The sequence below is a fragment of the Mastacembelus armatus genome, chromosome 21 (assembly GCF_900324485.2).
Source record: "Mastacembelus armatus chromosome 21, fMasArm1.2, whole genome shotgun sequence".
Taxonomy (NCBI): Eukaryota; Metazoa; Chordata; class Actinopteri; order Synbranchiformes; family Mastacembelidae; genus Mastacembelus; species Mastacembelus armatus.
This window is the reverse complement of record NC_046653.1, coordinates 24,548,286-24,573,071: the sequence shown is the minus strand read 5'-3', so window position 1 is coordinate 24,573,071 and position 24,786 is coordinate 24,548,286. Positions and strand designations below refer to the sequence as shown.

General features: G+C 45.6%; 2 protein-coding genes across 2 annotated transcripts; one reads left to right on the top strand and one right to left on the bottom strand.

Moving 5' to 3' along the window:
• Positions 1 to 1,536: 1,536 nt before the first annotated feature.
• Positions 1,537 to 5,564, bottom strand: dusp19a (dual specificity phosphatase 19a). Its single transcript, XM_026296133.1, has 4 exons — positions 5,327 to 5,564; positions 4,954 to 5,000; positions 4,451 to 4,603; positions 1,537 to 1,743 (listed from the first exon to the last, which is right to left on the bottom strand). Exons 1-4 carry the CDS (start codon positions 5,547 to 5,549, stop codon positions 1,537 to 1,539), a joined length of 630 nt encoding a protein of 209 aa, XP_026151918.1. The 5' UTR covers positions 5,550 to 5,564.
• A 5,069-nt stretch (positions 5,565 to 10,633) lies between these two features.
• Positions 10,634 to 23,611, top strand: frzb (frizzled related protein). Its single transcript, XM_026296132.2, has 8 exons — positions 10,634 to 11,012; positions 17,781 to 18,029; positions 20,186 to 20,218; positions 20,312 to 20,368; positions 21,025 to 21,090; positions 22,426 to 22,630; positions 22,802 to 22,865; positions 23,393 to 23,611. The coding sequence occupies exons 1-8, from the start codon at positions 10,808 to 10,810 to the stop codon at positions 23,414 to 23,416; spliced, it is 903 nt and encodes a 300-aa protein (XP_026151917.1). The 5' UTR covers positions 10,634 to 10,807; the 3' UTR covers positions 23,417 to 23,611.
• Positions 23,612 to 24,786: the final 1,175 nt, after the last annotated feature.

Here is a 24,786-nt window from a genome sequence, read left to right as displayed (position 1 = left end):
CGAAGAGACCAAAGGACCATGAAAGATGTTAAGAGACCAGAAGCAGCTCCTGTCTGATTGCTGAGAGCTTTGGTTGTTTCCCTCAGGATGAGAGCCAGGATTAGCAGCATGTTGGTCCACGTGACTCCAGCAGAATAACTCTTGTGGTCGTAAACACACAGCGACACGTGAAGTGCCTGATTGGTCAGCTGACTAATTGACTGTTAATTGGTTCTTAATAATCAGCAGCAACACTGAAGAGACAAATTAAAGACGACTGCGTGGGCGGTTGGAGCACAGTGTGTGTTTCAGTAATATATTCAGGTCTTTGTTTGTCAAAAGGCTTTTGAGGCAACAAGTAGAACAACACGAGCAGAGCTGAGAGGCACCATGTTTATCTTTAAAACACAGACCATGACAATCCCTCTGTTTTGGACACATTAAATAAATCGGTTTGTCATAATCATTCGTGTCTGATATGATTTTTAAGATGTGCTACTTCACTGAAAAGTTTCAGACGGCACTGTGATTGGTTAGGAACTAGTCATGACGTCATCGATCCTGCAGAGAACCATACAAACAGAACATCTGAAGCAGCAATAGGCCAAACACAACTATGAATGTGAGGGGGCCTTTAATAGTCTTTAAAGGAAAAGCTCAAATTCTTTCTTTTAAAATAAATTAGCAGCAGAAAATGACTATCTGACCTGTCACTGTCTGAACCGCAGACTCCTCATGTGGCGCCACCGTCACCACCACCACCTTCCTGTCCAGAGCCGAGCAGAGGGAGCCCATGGTGCCCTGACGCCACAGGAGGACGAGGTTCTGTATCTCTGTGTGTGTTTACCTGCTGGTCAGACATCGTCCTCCTGCTTCCATGCACATGCTGCTCAGCACAGCTGTCTCTGACCTCGCCGCTCTCTCTCTCTCAGAAGTGTGTGAGGGTCTCTCTCGTCCTTTTAAGTAGGATGTTGAAGCCGGGAAGGAGGTACCAACGTGTGTGTGTGTGTGTGTGTGTGTGTGTGTGTGTGTGTGTGTGTGTGTGTTTCAGCCTTTGTTTGGGTCTTTCCTTCTTACACGGCACAGTAATATCTCTCTCCAGCTACAGAGAGATGGCTGGTGGCCTGACACACAGAGACAGACGATATTTGTGCTTCTGTCAAGAACCTTTTTATTTATGTTTATACCAAGACAGTTCTGGAGTTGGTGGCAGCCCACACTTTCCCCACTGAGATGAACCCAAAAACAACAGCACCAAAAGATGTGAATAATAACACACAAACAACACATAATGTGTTTTGGGGAGAGTAATGTCATTTTACAGGCTAGTTAAACCAAATCTGTATAGACAGATACCACAGGAGAAACAACAGAAAAGGTTTCATCCGTTCATTCCCAGCATGTGACATTTTATATCATCCTCTCATCATCTGCAGAACCAGAACCTATCTGCGCTGTTCTGCGCTAAAACACTTTCAGTTCTATAGAACAACTCCAAATTTTCTCATGAAAATCAAATTGAAAATATTTGTTGTTACACTGTTGATCCTTCCTCCTTCAGTGTTTGGATCCATTTACTGCTGGAGTTTTATAGTTCCTCAGTTGCTCTAGGAACCCGGGGTTGGGGGAGGAAGCCGGCCGAGCCGATTTAACCAAAGAGAGGGCGTCGTCAAAGGACTGGCCGTCACATGACATCAGGTAGCCGGTGACCACAGCCGGTGCCCGTGACACGCCAGCGTTGCAGTGCACCAACACCACGCCTTTCTGAGGGGGGGGAAACAGATAAAAATATTAATATTAAACCTGCATAAGTTGATTTCCTGCTCAGTTTTGGACAGAAAAACTCCACAAATAGATGAAAAACACATTTACATCCTGTCTGGATGGAGCATCAGTAATTAACTTTCCCATCGGGCTGTTTGTTCTGTGCCTGTAAATGATTTGGATCCAGATTTAAAGAGCGTTGTGTTTTTAGAAACCAGGTGACATTTGGCTGCGTATGAAGCATGAATGATGCTCTCTGAACACCAGAGGGCGTCACACACCAACAGCACAGATGGTTAGTCAGAGATGGCCTGTTTAACTTCACTTTTCTCTTTCATCACTGCGTCTATTTCCCTTTACACAGAAGCGTTACACCTCAGGCTGTGTCCAACTTCACTGGAACCAGAACCAAACTGGTATCCAACGTCTCATCAGGATGGAAAACAAGACGTCACAAAAAAGTCGTTCCAAATTTTATAAATGTTGATGACATTCAGGTAAAATCACAAAATTGTGGCAGAAGTTTGACAAAAACTAAAAAATGTGGGTCAGTGATCAGCCCCAAAACAAGCAATGGACAAAAGCCTGAAATGTGGGAACAAAAAAAGGTTTGATCAGGATGAAAAGTAGAAACACAAACACTGAGGTCCAGACCTGATAACTTCAGTTTGTCAAAACTTGAAATAAACGCGTATGATTTCTACTGTCAGTTCTACAGTCAGCAGCAAAACTAACCCAGACACGTTCAGTGTGTGCACCAGTTTATATTTCTGTATTAGTCATGAAGTCAGTCACATGATGCTGTTGTGGTTGTCGCCATGACAGCGTCAATAACTGGTGGTCATTACCAGCCAGACGGCATGCTGGGTAATCTGACCCTGCATTTCAAAGTAAAAGCATCAGTTTGATTATCGGGTCTGGAATTACCCCATACACACAAAAACATATGATAATGAAAACACACACACACATACTTCCTGTAATCATACACCCTTAATGACTGTCTAATGTGTGTGTGTGTGTGTGTGTGTGTGTGTGTGTGTGTGTGTGTGTGTGTGTGTGGTGTCATGTTAAGGTGAGCTGCAGGCCTCACTGCTAAAAGCTTGTATGACACTGAGATCTGATCTGTGTGCAGTTTAATAAAACATCACCAAAACTACTCATCTATTATTTAAAACTATAAAAGAGAAAGAGAGGAGGAGAGGAGAGGAGAGGAGAGGAGAGGAGAGGAGAGGAGAGGAGAGGAGGAGAGAAGGAAAGGAAAGTAGCAGAGGAGAGGAGAGGAGAGGAGAGGAGAGGAGAGGAGAGGAGAGGAGAGGAGGAGAGAAGGAAAGGAGAGGAGAGGAGAGGAAAGGAGGAGAGGAGAGGAGAGGAGAGGAGGAGAGGAGGAGAGGAGAGGAGAGGAGAGGAGAGGAGAGGAGAGGAGAGGAGAGGAGAGGAGAAGAGAGGAGGAAGAGAAGAGAGGAGAGGAGAGGAAAGGAGGAGAAGAGAGGAAAGGAGAGGAGAGGAGAGGAGAGGGAGAGGAGGAGGAGAGGAGAGGAGAGGAGAGGAGAGGAGAGGAGGAGAGGAGAGAAGGAGAGAGGAAAGGAGAGGAGAGGAGGAGAGGAGAGGAGAGGAGAGAGGAGAGGAGAGGAGAGAAGAGGAGAGGAGAGGAGAGGAGAGGAGAGGAGAGGAGGAGAGGAGAGAGGAGAGGAGAGGGGAGAGGAGAGGAGAGGAGAGGAGGAGAGGAGAGGAGAGGAGAGGAGAGGAGAGAAGAGGAGAGGAGGGTAGAAGGAAAGGAGAGGAGAGGAGGGTGAGAGGAGAGGAGAGGAGAGAGGAGAGGAGGGTAGGAGGAGAGGAGAAGAGGAGAGAGGAGAGGAGAGAGGAGAGGAGAGGAGAGGAGAGGAGAGGAGAGGAGAGGAGAGGAGAAGAGAAGAGAAGAGAGGAGAGGAGAGGAAAGGAGGAGAGGAGAGGAGAGGAGGAGAGGAGGAAAGGAGAGGAGAGGAGAGGAGAGGAGAGGAGAGGAGGAGAGGAGGAGAGGAGAGAAGGAGAGAGGAGAGGAGAGGAGAGGAGGAGAGGAGAGGAGAGGAGAGGAGAGAAGAGGAGAGGAGGAGAGAAGGAAAGGAGGAGAGGAGGGTGAGAGGAGAGGAGAGGAGAGAGGAGAGGAGGGTAGGAGGAGAGGAGAAGAGGAGAGAGGAGAGGAGAGAGGAGAGGAGAGGAGAGGAGAGGAGAAGAGAAGAGAGGAGAGGAGAGGAAAGGAGGAGAAGAGAGGAGAGGAGAGGAGAGGAGAGGAGAGGAGAGGAGAGGAGGAGAGGAGGAGAGGAGAGAAGGAGAGAGGAGAGGAGAGGAGAGGAGGAGAGGAGAGGAGGAGAGGAGAGGAGAGGAGAGGAGAGGAGGAGAGAGGAAAGGAGAGGAGAGGAGGAGAGGAGAGGAGAGGAGAGGAGAGGAGAGGAGAGGAGAGGAGAGGAGGAGAGGAGAGGAGAGGAGAGGAGAGGAGGAGAGGAGGAGAGGTTTTCACACTTTGTCAGTTTTGATAAGAGATGAATGTTTCACTTCCAAATAAAGCTCCACTCTCTGGTTCCAGCTAGTGAGGCTGTCTCTGTGCTCTCACTCTGGGTTTTTGGACTGGAGTGAGACGTTTCACAGACTAAATACTGAAATGCTTCACAGACAGATGAGATTAGAAACTGACAGGTGTAAATCTGGGGGAATGAGAGTGATGTGCTACCTCAGCACGAGCCTGCTCGATGAAGTCGCAGCACTCCTGCAGGTGAAGCAGCAGATCCGCTTCAGGGTGATCCAGGATACTGACAGTCTTATAGATGAACAGGTCAGGAAACACATTCTCCACCCCGAAGGCCACGTTAAGGACGTGAGACACCTGAAGAAGAGGAGGAGCATTCATCTTAAACATCCCAGGGAGAAGGTGATACGTAAAAGTCTCAACTCCCTCTACTGTCCTGGATTGTTGCATTTGTTTGTTGGAGTGGTGCATGTGTTTGTATGTGCTTTCATATTTATTTTACCTGTCTGAGGTCTTTCTTTCTTATGCATGTGCTGTACAGACACATGTATACAAACGTATAGAAACTCCAGCTTCATCTGCCCTGTTTCCGTCTGTTTTAATATATACTGTATCTAACACTCATCTGGGTACCTGTATACCTGTTGAATAAAGAAAAACACGAACAAATCCTCCAAAGGTCTGTGGTTTTACTGGTTTCCCCTCACCTTGTGTTTTCTCAGAATGCCGAAGTCATGTGCAGCATCTTGGGAACCTGCAGACACAAGCACATGGTTCAGGGTTTGTCTTTGAACTGTTTTGGCACAAGATGCTGTCCAGGAGGTCAAACCAAAGACCTGACCCCCCCCCCCGTGTGCATGCACAGCATCCAGAGCAGGTCACAGGGTCATTCATGTTCCACCTGTGAACCAGCGAGCTCTCGGCTCACGTCTGGGCTCGTGTTACCCCCTACACTGAGCTGAGCAGTCATCTGTGGTGGACTAAAGCCTACCTAAAAACAGCACTCTGGTTAACAGTGGTTTACAGAGTTTGTCATGTTTCCAGATGTTGGTTCAGTCATTATGTGACACACTCACTCACCCAGCAGCAGGTAGGGCTTGATGATCCCAACCTGCAGGTCCCAGGAAGTGTCAGGGACATATCCCAAAGTCCTTTCTGGGGCAGCAGGGTCCTCGACTACAGTGATTGTTGAACCTTTCCAGGTCTCAATGATGCGTCGGCCGCTCAGCGATGTCACACGGGTGCACTGCTTCCTCAGCCGTTTCCGAGAGAAACTCTGGATCTCCTCAGTCAGGGACTGCATGACCAGACCAGATGACAATGAACTGGGCTCAGCTGAATTAAACTGGCCTGGACCTAAAAGATAAGTAAGAGGTAGTTGAACAATAGTCCTGGTAGATTGTTGCAGGATGAGATGTACAGAAAATTACAATTAAAAAACAATTGTCCTATTTTGTTTACTTCGCTTCCACTTAGTTTTATAAGATGCAGTATGAAGGTACGTAATCCCTGATACATAGACGATGTTCAATTTAACATTTGCTTTAAAACCCAAAATACTGACTGCTACAAAAACATTTGCATTAGGTTGCTATTCATCCATCCATCATCTGTACCCCCTTAGTCCTAACCAGGGTCCCAGGGATCAGCTGGAGCCTATCCCAGCTCTCTCTGGGTGAAAGGCAGGGGTCCACCCTGGACAGGTCACCAGTCCATCACAGGGCCATAAGGTTGCTAATTATGTACAATACAGCTGCATTATATCGTCCTGGAGTGTTAATTAGAGTCTGTGTGGTGCCTTGTTTTATACATTAAGTCAAGGTGACATTACTTTTATTAAACAGCAGTATTTAGCAGGAAATCACTCAGCAGTGATAACATTTGGTAGTTTGGTCGTTTAGCAGTTTAGTAGTTTGGTCGTTTTGCAGTTTGGTAGTTTGGTAGTTTAGCAGTTTGGTAGTTTGGTAGTTTGGTAGTTTAGCGGTTTGGTAGTTTGGTCGTTTTGCAGTTTGGTAGTTTGGTCGTTTAGCGGTTTGGTGGTTTGGTCGTTTTGCAGTTTGGTAGTTTGGTAGTTTAGCAGTTTGGTCGTTTGGTAGTTTGGTCATTTAGCAGTTTGGTCCTTTGGTCGTTTGGTAGTTTGGTAGGCTACAGGAGGGACATGTGGCCAGTGTTACCATCCACTTCATATACTATCTATATATTTTCACTGTCCATTTTTAAATCTTGGCTTTTAACCCAGTGTGAGATGTTGATTACATTTTACTGTTTTATATTAATTCTTACTTTTAATTATTCTAATGTTAAGCACTTTGGTCATTCATTACTGTTTTTTTAAAGTGCTTTATAGATAAAGTTGGCTTGGCTATCTATGATTCTAACTTTAGTACAGCTACAGAAAGCACAGCATAGAGCTGCATTTTAATACAAGACCAGGAGAGGAGACCATGATCAGTCTTGTTGCTGCAGCGTCTTACAGCACAGGAACTGGTCCTGCTTGTACCAGTGGACATGATGACTAGTGCCGACCACAAAGTCTTAATAGTGTAAATACAGTAGTCGCTAGTTGGGATCAGACATTTTCAACTCGACAGAAGGGGGATTCTCATTTATAAATATACATTAAAACAACAACATACTAAGGAATAATATAATAAGCACAGAAATAAATGTATAAATATATTGTCCAGTACCATACATGGGATAAAAACCTTTTTGTTCCAATGTTCAGCCTGGTCTGGCTCGGATCAGAATGGCTCAGGTTGAGTTGAAGGCAGATAGTACAGTTTAGTCCAGAACAAATCCAGTCTAACTAGCTGCAGTCCTGTCTTCTGTCTGTCTCAGCTGAGCTGAAGTGTGGACCGACTGCTGCAGGTGAGCTGCTGCTGTGTAACATGAAACCTGCTGTCTGTCTTTTAATGGGACTCTGTAACACTGACAGACCTACAAGTGCATAAGTGACAACACAGACCAACACAAGTGGATTTCATTCAAATTTCTCAGTATGTGTGACTGATGGTGTGTTTTGTTGACAGTCTTTGGTTTCATTTGGAAAACAAAGACCTATATTAGTGTAGAATAATATCGTGATGATATCACAGCAGTGGGGTGTTGTTCCCTGTGAGCTCCACTAGAGGAAGCTTCATCCCTGCTTTTATGAAAATAATGTACCCAAAGCTAAAAACTCTGGTGGTGCTACTCAGGTTTCTGCCCTTTAGTCAATGACGACATGTTGATCAGACTAAATTAATGAATTAATGCTAATTACACTTGTGATTAAAATCCAAATCCAATTGTGTTTCTCACAATGTTCTGGATGATTTTGTGTAATTTAAGCTTTTTTCTCTGGAGGTGAGTGAAGAAGCTCCATATGCTGTTTGGGCACATTGTGTTGGAGCTTGTTTCAAATTAACAATGAGACACGACTGATTCTTCCACTTTTAAAAGTTTTGCTGATAAACTATGTGAAGGGCACGTCCACCTGTTCCCAAGTAATGATGGTCTTTCTAGGTTTTTGAGCTATGTAGTATTTTATTGTCACATATGACACATGGACTTCTAGTTGTAATGCAACAGTTCTGGTACCACAGGTTTAGGTTTACGATTCCCACACTGGCGTCTTGGACTGTTAAGACTCTGTAGTACTTTGGCCCCAGTGTTAAAGTGTGTTTTTCTTGTTCTTGTATTCGCTTTTTTTTGAGGTTCCAGAGATGTGACTCTTATTTTTGGCACAAATAGAAAGAAACTCCTAAAGTCTCGTAAGACTTCACCCACCCTGCACTCACACTGTCACAGCTAATGCGTCTGGTTTGCTTCAGTTGTGTGTTTGTTTGGACATTTGTTTTGTTCGGGCTGTGGCGAAAGCTCTGGTGCTGGTCCTGTAATGAGGCCAAGACCACCTGACAATGAGGGTCTCAGTGCACCTGCCAGTGGGCACAGGTGTGGTTTGTTTCTGGTATGAAATCAGATCAACTCATATCATAGGGCACATGTGATTTTACCATGGATGTGCAGGATTTTCTCTGCAGCCTGAAGAACAAGAGTTTGATCTATGATTAGCTGAGCTGGTTTCCATGAGGGAAAGGTAAGGCAGTGCCTGTCCTCCTAATGTTACAGAAAAAATGAAATGTGTTTTCATTAATGACCAGATGAGCTGAATGAGAAAAGGGAGAAAACTGGGATTTGTATGTGCACATGTATTAGAAATATCTTGGTGTTTTGGCCACACTATATCCATCCATCCATCATCTGTACCCCCTTAGTCCTAACCAGGGTCCCAGGGACCTGCTGGAGCCTATCCCAGCTCTCTTTGGGTGAAAGGCAGGGGTCCACCCTGGACAGGTCACCAGTCCATCACAGGGCCACATAGAGACAAACAGAGACACTCATCGGATGGTTGGACGTCGTCTAAAATCCCCCACAAACCTTTTACATGTCAACAGTGAGGGGGCTGCATGCCACAGTGTCTGTAAGCGAGCGTCCAACATACACAACAACTGGCCAGATGTGCAGAGGTCAAGCTCATTTCATTCGTCACTAAACTGCTTCTGACAGTTCACCTCCTAACATGGTCATAAAAAACATCCCAAAGCTTTTACAGGTCTTAGTGGTGACAAACTTGGGTTGTGAGTGATGACATGACATGTTTATTCCAAGAAGAAGAAGGAGAAGAAGAAGAAGAAGAAGAAGAAGAAGAAGAAGAAGAAGAATTCTGGTTCTGGTTCTGGTTCTGTTGGAATAGCAGTTCATTGCTGAACTGGTCCAGGATTTGTTTCATGCCCCTCTGACCCTTCCCCCCAGGAAACACCCTCGGGATTAACTTTACATTTTTAACTCCACTGGGAGACTGAAAATGAACAAATTTTTAGAGTCAGTCATTGCAAGGCAGTTTGTCATAACTGTGTGTGGACAGCTGCAGTCATATTTATGTTGGAAAAGGTTCTGGTAGTTTCCAAGGATATTTCCACATACAGAGAGAGAGAGAGGAAAACAGTTTAGTTGTGGCTGAAATTAGGTAGAGCTTTTTCATTCCCTCGAAGAGGAGAGGGAACAAGGAAAGGAGCAGAAACAAGGGATGATGAGGAGAAAGAAGAGGAGAGGAGAGGAGAGGAGAGGAAACAAGGAGAAGAGGAGAGGGTGTGTGATAAGATGTTCCTGCCAAGTGTGTGATGTCTTTACGTCAGAAACACAAACAGACGTGCGGAGATGAACTCATGAAAAAGGAGAGAACAAAAACTGACTGAAGGAAACAAAGACAGAGGGAGAGAAGGAGAGAAGGAAGCATGGAAGATAAAATGCTGACTCAGTTCTCTGCATGTTGATCCATGAGTCAGAAAACCCAGTGTGTGTGTGTGTGTGTGTGTGTGTGTGTGTGTGTGTGTGTGTGTGCGCGTGTGTGTTGGCTGTAACTCAACCCTAACATGGGAAGCTCCTCCAACATCTGATAACCATTACTGCATTACTGCCTCACACACACACACACACGCACGCACACACTGGGCTGTTGCTGCAACAAGCCTGCTGGGGTGAAAGGTCAACATCAACAACTGTAACTGTTAAAGTCAAGTTTTATTTGTTTCGCCCACAAACCACAAATTTGTCTCATGGAGTTTCAGTGTGTACACGGTAAACCTCCTCGCATTCACTGGACGTTCGGTTACATTTAATGATTCAGCTCCAAATCGCTATAACTCCCCATCTAACTGCACCTTTACCTCCATGGTGGAGGTTCTGCAGAGAACCACGGCACAACGAGCCAAAACATCTAAACACACCGAGGATGAAGGAATCACAGGATCGTCTGAGGCCGAATGTGTGTGGAGCGAGCTGAAGACCAGCAGAGTCCAGGAGACCCGAGAACTGAACGAGTCTCATTCAGCGTTACGGCGTGACAGAAATATGAGGTTCAGGTGCCCAGTTTAGTGTCCAGGCCTTTTTCACTTGGTCCATTTGTTGGTCAGAGATGTTTTCAGTTCCAACAAAGAGACGCTGCCTCTAAACTTCCCATTTTATTTTATTAACTGGTTCAGGCCCAAAGAAGTAAAATGACCCAAAAACCTAAGAAAAGTCCAAAAACCTGAAAAGAGATGAGTGAGACCCCTCAGATTTATGTGGCGGCCCTATGGAGGGGCCACACTCCCAGGTTGAACACTAGTGGATTAAAGAGGGCTAAATAAGTTCAAAACCTGCTCCAGCAGGGATAATATTCAGTATTAAAGAGGTAAATATGTACTGATGTATGTACTTTCTCCATGCAGTACTTTTACTATGACTCTCCCTGAAGTGGGACTTTATGTGCAGGACAAGAGGAGGAGGAGAGGGCCGGGAGGAGGGGAGCTGTGCAGAAGGAGGGATAGAGGAAGAGGAGGAGGTGAAAGTGTGAATAAGAGAGCAGCTCCTCCCGCTTCCTCCAGCTGCCCGCACACCGGACAGCAGCAGCAGGAAGATCCGTCCCTGTGTGGATATAAGTCCCGCTGAGAGCGACAGTCCTCCGGAGCACCGACAGCGCTGCCGTGACTTCAGTGTGTCCGCTGCCTGGGCCCACCACCCGACCGACCCGCCGATATGCTCTCCCCGGGGCTCTTCGTGTCTCTTCTGGCCGCGTCCTGCGCGCTGTGGCCGGCTGAGGTCCGGGCGGGGACCTGCGAGCCGGTGCGGATCCCGCTGTGCCGGTCCATGCCGTGGAACATGACCAAGATGCCGAACCACCTCCACCACAGCACGCAGGACAACGCGGTGCTGGCCATCGAGCAGTTTGAAGGGCTGCTGGGTGAGTTGCTGCCAGGCTGCGCGCAGCTGGTGCCAAATGACTGCAAAGAGTTCATTACAGATTCAACAGACCGACTCCTAGAGCCGAAAGGCAGAGCCCACAGGTGAATGTTTGCAAGTTTGGGTCAGTCCCTCTGGATGAGCTCAGTATAAATGATGGGGAATGATCTACTGAAGCTGTTGGCAGCTGATGTTAACGCAGCATTTTCATTATTAGTTTTAAAATGGTTAAATATATGTTTATGTGTGACGTCAGAGGGACAGACAATTTAAGGTGTAAATAAACCTAATTATTTTATCAATTAACTGATTGACAACTATTAGAATATTAATATTTTAAAACCAAACAGTAAAAATGAACATTTGATAGTAAAGAGACTCCAAACTATTTGAATGTGGGCTCAGCCAAACAAAACAAACGAGCTGTAAAATTAACAACAGGCCTAATTCTCCTGTAGTTCGTCCTGTGTCTTGTCATATTAGAAGCAGTTGAACCGTCTGTGCCCTCCTGAGGCAGTTCATGGTTCTGACAGGCTTCAGCACGTTGCTGGTACCAGTTGTGTGTTCCTGATCGTTGGCTTTTTTAAGTGCAGGGTCATTTAGCTGAGCTGAGAGTGAAGATAACAGAGTCATGTTCAAATGTGATTTAACTAATTCAGGCTAACATGTTAATCTCTGAGGTTCTTGGACTGGTTGTCTGTGAATCCTGGATGAAGTCATCTGGTGCTGCAGACTTGGAACCATAACCAGGTTATCCACGGATGTCAAATGAGACGTGTTGTGTTTTCATACATGTCCCTGCTGCTGGTTCCACACTGTTCTGCTGTGAGGATGCAGGTCTAGATAAACTGCCATGTGCTAATCGTCTGCTGGAAGTGTTTAGATTTTGCAGGTTGGTAAAGGTTTCTCAAGGCATCTCCCTGCTGAGGCTCCCAGGCCTGTAATAAATATGTGTCTCCTGATGTTTCCTGATGATCGCAGCTCTTTCTCCTAACACTCTGATCGACAGCATTAATGTGCAAAGCGGTGAACCCACAAAGAGCATGGATGTAAACAGTGCAGGAGTGAAAAAACTTCTAAATGTTTGGTAGAGTCCAGAGGTGGGATCATGATTTGGTCTCTTCTGTAACACTGACATTCTCACCTAATTTAGAGCCACCAACCAAACTAACCTGCATGTGTTTGGACTGTGGGAGGAGAAAACCCACACAGACACAGGGACAACATGCAGACTCCACACAGAAAGGCCCCGGGTCCACCTGGGTTCAGACCCTAATCCTGACCTGCATGTGTTTGGACTGTGGGAGGAGAAAACCCACACAGACACAGGGACAACATGCAGACTCCACACAGAAAGGCCCCGGGTCCACCTGGGTTCAGACCCTAATCCTGACCTGCATGTGTTTGGACTGTGGGAGGAGAAAACCCACACAGACACAGGGACAACATGCAGACTCCACACAGAAAGGCCCCGGGTCCACCTGGGTTCAGACCCTAATCCTGACCTGCATGTGTTTGGACTGTGGGAGGAGAAAACCCACACAGACACAGGGACAACATGCAGACTCCACACAGAAAGGCCCCGGGTCCACCTGGGTTCAGACCCTAATCCTGACCTGCATGTGTTTGGACTGTGGGAGGAGAAAACCCACACAGACACAGGGACAACATGCAGACTCCACACAGAAAGGCCCCGGGTCCACCTGGGTTCAGACCCTAATCCTGACCTGCATGTGTTTGGACTGTGGGAGGAGAAAACCCACACAGACACAGGGACAACATGCAGACTCCACACAGAAAGGCCCCGGGTCCACCTGGGTTCAGACCCTAATCCTGACCTGCATGAGTTTGGACTGTGGGAGGAGAAAACCCACACAGACACAGGGACAACATGCAGACTCCACACAGAAAGGCCCCAGGTCCACCTGGGTTCAGACCCTAATCCTGACCTGTATGTGTTTGGACTGTGGGAGGAGAAAACCCACACAGACACAGGGACAACATGCAGACTCCACACAGAAAGGCCCCGGGTCCACCTGGGTTCAGACCCTAATCCTGACCTGCATGTGTTTGGACTGTGGGAGGAGAAAACCCACCTAGACACAGGGACAACATGCAGACTCCACACAGAAAGGCCCCGGGTCCACCTGGGTTCAGACCCTAATCCTGACCTGCATGTGTTTGGACTGTGGGAGGAGAAAACCCACACAGACACAGGGACAACATGCAGACTCCACACAGAAAGGCCCCGGGTCCACCTGGGTTCAGACCCTAATCCTGACCTGCATGTGTTTGGACTGTGGGAGGAGAAAACCCACACAGACACAGGGACAACATGCAGACTCCACACAGAAAGGCCCCGGGTCCACCTGGGTTCAGACCCTAATCCTGACCTGCATGTGTTTGGACTGTGGGAGGAGAAAACCCACTCAGACACAGGGACAACATGCAGACTCCACACAGAAAGGCCCCGGGTCCACCTGGGTTCAGACCCTAATCCTGACCTGCATGTGTTTGGACTGTGGGAGGAGAAAACCCACACAGACACAGGGACAACACGCAGACTCCACACTGAAAGGCCCCGGGTCCACCTGGGTTCAGACCCTAATCCTGACCTGCATGTGTTTGGACTGTGGGAGGAGAAAACCCATACAGACACAGGGACAACATGCAGACTCCACACAGAAAGGCCCCGGGTCCACCTGGGTTCAGACCCTAATCCTGACCTGTATGTGTTTGGACTGTGGGAGGAGAAAACCCACACAGACACAGGGACAACATGCAGACTCCACACAGAAAGGCCCCGGGTCCACCTGGGTTCAGACCCTAATCCTGACCTGCATGTGTTTGGACTGTGGGAGGAGAAAACCCATACAGACACAGGGACAACATGCAGACTCCACACAGAAAGGCCCCGGGTCCACCTGGGTTCAGACCCTAATCCTGACCTGTATGTGTTTGGACTGTGGGAGGAGAAAACCCACACAGACACAGGGACAACATGGGTTCAAACTCACAACCTTCCTCTGTGAGGCCACAGTGTGACACCACTGCAGCACTGAGCCAGCATCTTTTTAATGAATATTATTTTCCCCAAACTCTTAAACACCTCTGCCACCGTGTAACCAGCAACACACCGCTCAGCCAAACGGAGCGCGGCCACTCGCTGCTTCTTCTCCTGTTTAAATATCAACAGGGGTGTGGACCAGAGTGTTGGAGCAGAACTGGATCTGGACCGAGCTCTTCTGACTGATCATGGAAACATTTTTGTGGAACCATTGTTCTTTCAGTTCGTTAAAAATGAAGGAAACCTGGCACCTAAAGCAGCAGCCGTGATGAAGCAGAAATATTTTCTCAAGTTTCCTGGTTTGACTCCAGCCCTGGTCCAAAACGGCCACTGAGGCGTTTGTAAAATTAGTTCGACCAAGGACAGTGGAAATTGTCTCTGACAGATGAATGTCCAGTCAAAACAAGACGTCCACTTGTCTGTGCCAGATTCCCTCTGACTGCAACGAGCAGTTGTGTCCTCAGACACTCATGGCCTCATTTATGTAATTAGGCAGTCAGCTGACCACAGAGGGTTGAATGCCAGGAACTGAGATCCTGGTATTTTTAGGGAAAACTTGCCAAAATCTGTTCCCGTTTCTCGGAAAAAATACCTGTGGTGTCCGGGAATCTTTTAGCATGGGTGTGTTTACAGATTACAGATATCTGATCATCGCAGCCCCAGTGCAGTACTGGGTGATACTCGGTACATAAAAGCACTCAAGAAAACCAGTCGTTTTAACCCAGTGTTCACTTTCTACCTTCCTGACTGAAATATGGTGCCGTCACCAGCTGTGATAATCTGGTTGAATCTGCATGTAATTGATTATTAGACAAATATATAATAGGGCTGGAACCGATTAAAACATCAGGAAAAGATAAATCCTAATTTCCTGGAGTCAAAGATGGCGTCATTTAGTGTCCTGTTCCATTACTGAGGCGTTTATTCAGGTAAAAGCAACAGATTCTCACGTTACTGATTCACAAATGAATGTTTAGCTAATTTCCTGTCAGCGGATAAATTCATTAATGGCCCAGTCGTTGCTATAATACGCAGCGTCTGCAGTCTGTAGGTGCACAGCACTAACGGTGCCTGCACAGAAACACATCTGCAGGACACCTGACAGGAAACAAACCAGATCCATTATGTAGGTTTTTATTTTAAACTTCAGATGAAAAGAGCCGACTGGAGTTTTCTTGTAAATCAACACTAAGTTCTGTTACCTTTCAGTAGGATACCTATCACTGTGTCAACATCATACCTGCACACTGCTTCATACTTCATCTCTTATCACTCCTCCTCCTCTGCCAGGTCTGCTTCCTGCTCTCAGGCAGAGAGAGGGAGAGTCTTACTGTCACAGCCTTTTACCTGCAGAATCATTTTTACATGTGTTTAAATGTTCAGGTTCTCTGCCAGAGCTGAAAGAAGACTAGGACAGAAGTGATGGGTAGAACTCACAGTAAGACAAAGGCTGTGGAGAAACAGGAATTTTCCTTCAACCAACCATGACACTGAACTTTTTCCTGAGTTTGGTTTGTTTGGCTGTGAATCCTGAACAGCTTTCAAACTCAGCTCTGCTTTGAACTGGAAACACTTTTGGGGATTTTGGGAGACCATAGGGCTGCAGCCACGCTAGCAGCACTGCCAGGCTGTACTTCCACACGGCACAGTGTGTGCTCTGGGACAAATGCTAGTGCTGCTCGCTGTAACAGTGCTAACATCCTGAAGTTTGGTGGGTGTAACGTCACATTCACATTCTGGTTTAGCATCTTAGCAAGCAAACTAAACGCTGAGGCTGATGGACTTGTCATTAGTGTGTAGTCACAAACCAAAGTATTCAACAATTACAGCCGTCTCCATCTTTGCTGTGTACAGTTGCCGTGGTTACAGCCGTCTCCATCTTTGCTGTGTACAGTTGCCACGGTTACAGCCGTCTCCATCTTTGCTGTGTACAGTTGCCATGGTTACAGCCGTCTCCATCTTTGCTGTGTACATTTGCCATCTTATATTTCTTGTTTTGAATTGTTCATGAAATTTATTTTCGTCTACTCAGCAAGATAAGCAAACATTTTTGAGCCCTTGCCTTCTGTAGAGCCACTGGCAGCAGGACTAACCAAACTGGGGGGAAATCAGGAGTGAAGAGGTGAATTCAGTAAATGTTACCATAGAGTGACTTCTTGTTCTTTTTGCTCTGTCCTGTTGAGCTGAGTTTACTGTCTCACTGTTCATTATGTTGGAGAGTTGCTGCAAAGGTTGCCAAACCTTTGTTTTATGGGTTAACTTGAGTCCAGAGCTAATAAAATGAAATCAGATTAACGCAGCTGATTATTAAACACAATGACCTGAATGTTAACGGTTCACCCATATTAGAAAAACGCCCCTCTGTTTAGTGCCAGGCAGATAGTTTGTGTTTTATATGTTTTGAGATTTCTGCCTCCACCTCAGTGTTGCACAGTGGAGGGGAAAAGGTTTAGTCTGTGATATTCTCGGTTCTGTGGAAAAAATGTAGAAAAAGGTTTGTGAACAGTGCAGTTAGTTTTTGTCTGCATACCTGCATAAAGCACATATCACAGCCTCTGTGTGTTTTTGATAAGTTGAGCTAATAACGCCGCCCTACAAACCTGCATGTTCTGTAAACACACTATCTCTGTCTGTTAACTCCATATATTTGACAATGTGAGTCCAGGTCCACTTTCTTTATCTCAAAAATAAATATTCACACATCCTTTTCTAAACTGTGAATTGTACTGTGAGCTGAGCTGTTACAGCTGCGTCTGCCACAGTGAGGCTGTAGGGCTGACGTAGGTTGGTGGTGTGACCATGTGTCTGTCCATGGGTGTGACGGGCTGCATGCTGCTCTGATTGAAACCCTGCATGTGTCACCCTTCAGTGGGTGTTATAAATGTCCTGAGGGCCTGGCACCCGTTATACCTGCTAAACATCTGCAGGTCTGCTTTGTGTTTGCGAGCATGTTAGCATTTAGCTCGAGGAAGCACCGTGGCTCTGTAAAGCCTCCCAGACCTGCTAGCTGCTGTCAAGCTGCCAGCCAGTTAAGAATCATATATATTTTTAACCTTTCCCATGATCATATTCTGAACCTTATTGTTTTCACATATCTCCATTCATTGTTTCATTTATCTGAATTTGTGCTGCTGATCTTGGTCTCTGCCCTCAGGCCACGTGATGTTAAATAAGGCTGTGGATGCACTGAAATAGGTGTTGGGAGATCATTTCACTTGATGCACTTTGATAAAAGCAGCTATAGGCATGTACTTTACATTCTGGTGTCCACTTGGATTTTGTGGTGATGTGCAGCTGCAGCATGTTGTTGCTTTTCTGGACGTTGGTCATCAAATGTGCACTGCCTTATTAACTGCTATTATATTTCATGATACATACACATCTGTCTTCAATAAATATGTTTAGGCTTGGCTGGACCTAGTGCTCAGCTGAGGTTGGAGCTGTGCAGTGTAAAATGCAGGAAGCAAAAAAATCTCCTAATGAAAGACCTGCAGGCCAAAAACCAGGAAGCGGTTTCAGGTCAGAAGTTCACTGTGAAGCTGTGCAGCCAAACCTCAGCCCTGCTCGCAATAAAAACATTGACGTGTCCTCAATAAGACGTATTTCCATGACAAACTTTATTGGAAATGAGTGCATCTTTTATCTCAGTAATCAGGGGCGGCTGCCGCTGACACACCTGTCTGTGTCTTGCTCTCTGTTCAGGGACTGGCTGCAGTGTAGATCTGCTCTTCTTCCTGTGCGCCATGTACGCTCCCATCTGCACCATCGACTTCCAGCACGAGCCCATCAAACCCTGTAAGGCGGTGTGTGAGCGGGCGAAGCAAGGCTGTGAGCCGGTGATGAAGCGTTACAACCACAGCTGGCCTGACAGCCTGGCCTGCAGCGAGCTGCCGCTGTACGACCGCGGGGTCTGCATCTCACCTGAGGCCATCATCGCAGTAGATATACAAGGTAGAACTGTTTCTATTGCTTTTACTCAGGTCAAGAGTTAGACTTGGTGTAACTATATTATTTAAAACTCAGGTATGGTACTCGGGTGACTTTAGCTCGGGGTTAAAGTTAAAAACTGATAAATATGAAACCACGGAACAAAAGAACAGACCGTCTGTGCTGCAGCAGAGACGAAGCTGATGGTGAGTCTGTGGCTGCAGGAGGACAGAGCAGCCACAGACTCACCATGTTCACTTCATCACGTTTCCACTCCCTGACTGCCGGAGGGTGGGCTCACCCAGTCAGCACCCACACTTTGATTAGCACCAGCTGTGTAGCATTAAGACGTTAAACATACCTACAGTGTCGTGTAATCAACAGGTGCATGCTGGGTCTAATTGCTAAAAAGGTCCGGACCATCCAGCTGTGGCTTTGGCCTTCAGTTAGAAACCTGCAGTTTCAGGAGGTGTTTCCTGACACTTACTCCTCATAACTGCACACAGAAGCTGATGTCTGTCAACACTGTCTAAGGTGCCAGTGCTTTATTTTTTTGTTTTTTCCTCTTCTCTGGTTAAAGCTAAAGCCTTGTGCACAGAATGTTTTTACTTTTACACATTTCAGGAGTAATATTTTAATAAAATACTGTTGCTTCACTACAATTCACAATTACGTTTTTATTATTCCAACGTGTTTTTCCTTTTCTAAGAAGCTTTTCATCCAACGAGATGAAGGAAAACATGATTAAAAGCTAAATCATAAATCTCCGTCCCACACGTTTAGATCATCACCTCACGTGTATCGATCGTGTTGCTGTCAGCTACAGCTTCTTTTCAGGCAGTGACTCATGGATGTTCTTTCTTTCTTGATTATTTTGACCTCATCCAGAAACACTGCAGTGTTTCCAGCCCAGTGCTGAAGTCAGATTAGACCATGTGTTTTACATTGTTGCGTCACTGTTGAGGAAGCTTCCCAGGCAGTTGGTAAAAACTGTTTCTGTCAATATCACGAGGAGGAAATCTGCCCAGTTTTTAGACAGAAACACAAACTCAGAGATGAAGCCTAAGCCCAGCAGACAAAATAGCCATTATTACATTTAAACACAAACTGAATTTTCTTTTTCCACATTTGGGCTTTAAAACAAAATTCTCATCTGTTATTTTAACACAACTTTTATTCTTATTCAAATATGTAAAAGTGTTAACATTTTAAAATATACGTAATTGACGAAACACCTTTCTAAAACATCAGCTTAGAGGGCTGTATTAGGACTGGGACATTAAGGTTAACAATAATCCACAATATTTGCCTGTGAAGGGAGCAATAATCACAAAACTGCCACTGTTCTTACAGAAAGGTGGAATGTTTATTTACAGGACAGGGTCATGAGCAGGCAGCTGGTTTAAAGAACTGACTTTTTCAGGAATACAGACTCGTTTACTCCTGTAAGAGCCTGAATCTTGAGGCTACATCTGAATAAGGACATTTTACTCTGTGTTTACTGAAAAACATGGACCATCAGGAAGCAGTTTTCCCTGCTTAGCTGAACCCTGTCGGTGTTTTCTATGTTTCTACTCTTAGCGGTTTGTTTCTGCTCCTTCTCCGACAGATAGCGTGAGTCATTTCCCCTCCGACTTCACTCCCACTCACTTTCTCAAAGAGCTCCTTGATACAGGCGGCCCACTCGTTTTACACTCAATAAAACCCTTACTGTCCTCTGCTTCTTTAAACAGGCCCTGGACCAGCAAGTCCTGACAAAACCCTCATCTCAATCCCCTTGACCTCCATAAGGATACACCCACGTATCTCGGAGCTGGCCTGGCTCAGCTCGGCTCAACGGGGTTTGGGATTTTCCCTCGGTGTGATTTGTTGATTTGCTGAGGTTCAGTCAGGGTGGAGGTCGTTCCGCTGATTTTCAGCAGGACTCAAGTCTGAATGTTCAGAAATCTGAAGCAGCCACAGTCTGTTTGACTCCTTTTATTCAGCAGCTGTGCACATTCTCTGATGCTGTAAAAAAAATACAAGCTTGGTTTCCTGAGCTGGTGTTTTTCGAAGCTGCCCTGAGATGCCTCGACCGTCTGAACATCCTCCTCCCCTCCAAGACAATTCAGAAATGAAGCAAATAAAAAAGGTGTTTTTTCTGTTCTGACACTGACCGCTGCCTGTCTGTGTCTCTGCAGATCCATACATCCCTCAGATCAGGTGTAACCCAGGTGAGCATACGTCAGCCAATCAGTGGCCTTTTCTCACTGAACACAACCCACTTCAATAAAAGCTCATCTGTTGTGGTTTTGATCCTCTGACAGAGTCCCTTGCAGACCATCCACTGGACCCCAGGTTACACTGCAGAGGACCCGACACAGGTAACTGCCTGTCTCTAACGCTGCTGAAGGTTCAGGCTGCTGAAGGTCTATGCCACATTCATGCCATAGCGGTTATCGTACTCACTCGTCTCTGAGGGAATCCAGAGTTTTCTGAAACTGAATCCAGCATTTAAAATCACAGAACAAATATGGAGGCCTCACATGAGCTGCTGTCCTTCCCTATAAATAAACCCAGATGTGGTGCTTGTCACTGCGTTGTAACCTCTTGGGTGTGGCTCACTGCTGACGTTTCATAAGAATTTAATAAACCAGGTTCTGGATTCACACACATTACGCTGAGGACACCACACTCATTGGTGCTGTCGGTCTCTGGATGGGATCTGGGCTCAATAACACACACACACTGAATCACCAGCTGCTTCCTTTAAATTTGTATGGAGCTTGTTTGAGAAGGAAAATAAATTCTGACAGGATATATATAATGGCTGTTAACAGTAGGTCAGCAGTCTCAGCTGGTAATAGGATTTGTTTTTATTATTTCTTATTGTCAGCCATCTCATATCTCATCATATGACATGAATGTGACTCTTCCAGTCAAGAAGTGTGGACTTTTGAGGGGGCGGGGCCAGAACATAGTTTGTCTGTGTAATGTTTCTGACTTTAAACCAATGTTTATCCACACCGTGTGTCTGCAGATATCTGCAGGTGTAAGACCGTCAAAATGGAAATGAAAACCTACTTAAAGAACAACTACAACTACGGTGAGTCATCTGGGACTGTTGTGAGGGATGTGGTAGCGCCTGAGCACCTCTCAGCTGTACGAACGTGAGCTAACACGACAATAACGTTCTGAGCAGGTCCAGGTTTTATTTGTGCCCATTTTTATATATATTTGTGACCCTGTTTGCATTAGTCAGATTCTGTGGTGGTTTGTTTGCACTTTTCCAAACCAAAGTCAATCCCCAGTTCTCGGTGCTACATGTAAAATATTACTAAAGATGTATGTCACAACTCTGGATCTTAAGTCACCTTTTTAAGCCTTTATGCTGCTGTTCCACGAGGTTATTGTAACATCTTTTTACTATTACCAGTCTTCCAGATTCTTTTTCTCTGACCTGTTTTCTCCTTCATAAGGGAAAGATTTTGCAAGGCTCGTCATTTACTTTCATTAAATTAGATACGCTACAGCTAAAAGGAGGAGGCTTTTCCAGATGGTTGCAGAGATTTCCATCTGGATGTTTGGAGCTCACCAACACCTTTGGCTGCAGAATCCACTTGGAGAAGATTTCAGGTTTTGTTCCAAACATCACTAAAAACAAGAGCTCAGTTTCAAAATATTCAGATGAAATGGAAACAGAGGCATTTAGCGAAGCACGGTGCTGTGTCAGAGTGCACAACAAGGTCGTCTTTATGGATTTTAATGCTGCTTTTTTTTTTACGGTACCACTCTTACTGGTCGTACTGGGTTCTAATCCTTTGCTGTGTGACTCTCTGCCCTCAGTCATGTTTTCACTTTGCTGTTTGTTGTTATAAATGCTGTCTGCTTGTGGCTGCTGGACAGGCTCCAGGTCAAGGGTCTCACTGGTAACAAAGGTCTCATTTTCTGTTGTTGGAACCAAAGCAAGTTGACAAAATAAAGCTACTGGAAGATCATTACAAAATTAGTGGTTTCTATTTAGCTAGTTTATGATGCCTAAATATAATTAGTCCAGTGAAACAAGCCTTCATTGTGAAAACTTTCCACCACCTACCAAAGATGGTCCTTGTTATGTGAAGTAAACTTCAGGTGTCCTGAGAACCAGCTATGTGTTCTGTAATAAGAAGGGAGGTGCTTGAAAAAGAACCGCAGAGTAAAAAAACGAGATGGTCAGAAAAGGTTTAAGAGTTTTTGTTTCTGCATGTAAACTCACAAGGACCCATACAGCTGCATCCGTTTTATTCACGCTTGTCTCCTTTGTTCTGACTCTGCCCCATGAAGATAATTTCCCACAATGGGTTTGTCACCTGCCCTGTGATCACATACAGGAACTGAAATTAAAGAAATGTAAGGACCGGTGTTCAATGTGTGCATGTTTGCTGATGACTCTGTCCTTCAGTGATCAGGGCGAGGGTGAGGGAGGTGAGGAATCGCGGTCTGGAGCCCTCGGTGGTGGTGGATGTGAAGGAGGTGCTGAAGTCTTCTCTGGTCAACATTCCCAAGGATACGCAGACGCTCTACTACTCGTCTTCCTGCATGTGTCCTCGCCTGATGCCCGGGATGGAGTACATCATCATGGGCTACGAGAACGAGGAGACGTCCAGGTATGATCAGCAGGAGTTGCAGCAGGCGGTAAAAAGTCCAAACCCACTATCTCAGCTTCATGAGAGACGTATAAGTCACAACATTATAACAGTGTCAGCTGTCAGAGGCCACAATGGGGCACCCCAATTATAAAACTCTGCAGAAACCTCACTCTGTGTTTGTGGTTGCAGGTTGCTCCTGATTGACAAGTCCATTGCTCAGAAGTGGAAGGACAGATTGGGCAGGAAGGTCAAGGTGAGAGTCACATGCACACAAACAGCAGCATTTTCAGTCCAAAACACACAAGTGCTGACTGACTGACTGATTCTTTTCGTGGATGCTTATGTACAGCAGAGTAGAAAGTCTTTATTGTTATTGTATCGAACACTGAGAGTAGAAATCTAGAGCATACCAGAGGGCACCAGACCAAGCAGGCGGTGTCCAGGACCAGAGGGTTGTTTGAAATGTTTTTGGTTCAGCAGGAAATGTCTTCAGGGGAGGGTGGGGCCTGTGCTATGTGCGTGATTCTCTGATAAGCAACGCTGAGATACTGCACAAGCACACCAGGAGCTTTTCTCCCAGATGGTTTTTCCTGAGCACTGTCAGGAAGTGCCCCTTTTTTAATCTGTTTCCTGTCAGTCTGAAAAAACCTTCTGAGCAGTTTGTGTCTGAAGATGCAGTGGTCAGTCCTAAACAGGATCCTAAACATGTTGTCTTGTGTACGTAGCGACAGGTCGCGTCTCTGTCGGTGTCACTTTCTGACTGTCTGTCTTTCTGTGCAGAGATGGGAAATCAGGCGTTTCTGAGCACCTACTCGCTGGATTGGCCACTGAGATCTGACGTTTGTGTGTGTGTGTGTGTGATTGTGTGTGATCGTGTGTGTGTGTGTCTGTGTGTGAGGTTGAATGCGTGTGTGTAGACATTGCACTATCACAGGCTGTTGTAGCTGAATGTAGTTCATCTCTTCATCTGTCAGACTGTTTGGTGATTTTTTTTTTTTTTTTTTTTTTTTTTTTTTTTTTTTTTTTTTTGTATCATTTACTTTCTTTGCACAAACATTATTTAGTGTGCATTTAGTGTGTGTGTGTGTGTGTGTTTTTATCAATGTGTGTGTGTGTGTGTGTGTGTGCATACACCTAAAGCAATCAATAGACATGACAAAGACCTGAGATTGGATGTACAAAAGCTACACACAGCCATGCAGGACGTATACGACACTGATCTAGAACATCATCTCTGTCTTCGGTAATCCTGAATGTTGGACATTGAAATGATTCAAAAGGCGTCTGGACTTGGACATTTGGACTGAGATGGGGCTGAAACCATGACCTGAACTTTACTGAACTGAAAGAACGAAGATTTACGCTTTTTCAGACAGCAGCCAGAGTAAAGCAGCAGCAACCAGATCAATAACCAGCAGCAACAAGAGCAGTAGAGAGTTTACAGACTTTTGTGTTACCCTATTACTGGGGGGAGGGGCCTACGGAGCACAGGCCCTGGGACCAGCACCTGTTCACGATTCCTTTGGGAAACCCAATCACACGACCACAAAGAGATGTGAAACAACCACAGGGACACAGAGATGATTTCAAGGACACACAAAATTACTCAAAGAACACAGAGATGCCAAACTACAAAATTTTCGATCTGGATGTGCTTCTGTGTAGGAAGAATGAGGGTCTTTTACATGTCTGTGCCTGCTCTGGTGCAAAAAAACAGAAAACAACAAATGTCCATTTTACAAACTGTTTGCTCACATCATCATTTATTGGAGGTTTGAAGGAAATCTGCATGTGAGGATCAGTCAGTTTTATGATTTATCTTGTGCTCATTTTAACCAGTTGTAATCTTCTATTTTTTGACTTGGCTAAGTTGATTAAACCATGTGACAACACTATTTGAGTAGTATGAGCCGAAGGTGTAGGACATGTTAAACTATTACAGTCATGTGTTTCTTGTTGGATATTCAGGAGGTGGAAAGGTACGGTCACATTACACTTTTGTTTATTCCCATTTAGCTCCAGTGGAACCTGCATGACAGATAAATTCAAGCATCGTATAGCTGTTCACATTTATCCAGCTCGGATGATCGGCCCATAGCAGTTTGGACATAGGGCTCATCACTACGATTAGTCCAACATCAGACCACCAGATTACACCATTTACCACCTGCTTC

What these genes read in the sequence shown, in the direction of transcription:
- dusp19a (XM_026296133.1), bottom strand. Translation starts at nt 5,549, where the DNA reads ATGCAGTCCCTGACTGAGGAGATCCAGAGTTTCTCTCGGAAACGGCTG. An exon ending in GCATTCTGAGAAAACACAAG is followed by an intron (nt 4,604 to 4,953) that starts GTGAGGGGAAAC and finishes CCTCTTCTTCAG; the next exon opens with GTGTCTCACGTCCTTAACGT. An exon ending in TCGAGCAGGCTCGTGCTGAG is followed by an intron (nt 1,744 to 4,450) that starts GTAGCACATCAC and finishes CCCCCCCCTCAG; the next exon opens with AAAGGCGTGGTGTTGGTGCA.
- frzb (XM_026296132.2), top strand. Translation starts at nt 10,808, where the DNA reads ATGCTCTCCCCGGGGCTCTTCGTGTCTCTTCTGGCCGCGTCCTGCGCG. An exon ending in AAAGAACAACTACAACTACG is followed by an intron (nt 21,091 to 22,425) that starts GTGAGTCATCTG and finishes TCTGTCCTTCAG; the next exon opens with TGATCAGGGCGAGGGTGAGG. An exon ending in GATTGGGCAGGAAGGTCAAG is followed by an intron (nt 22,866 to 23,392) that starts GTGAGAGTCACA and finishes CTTTCTGTGCAG; the next exon opens with AGATGGGAAATCAGGCGTTT.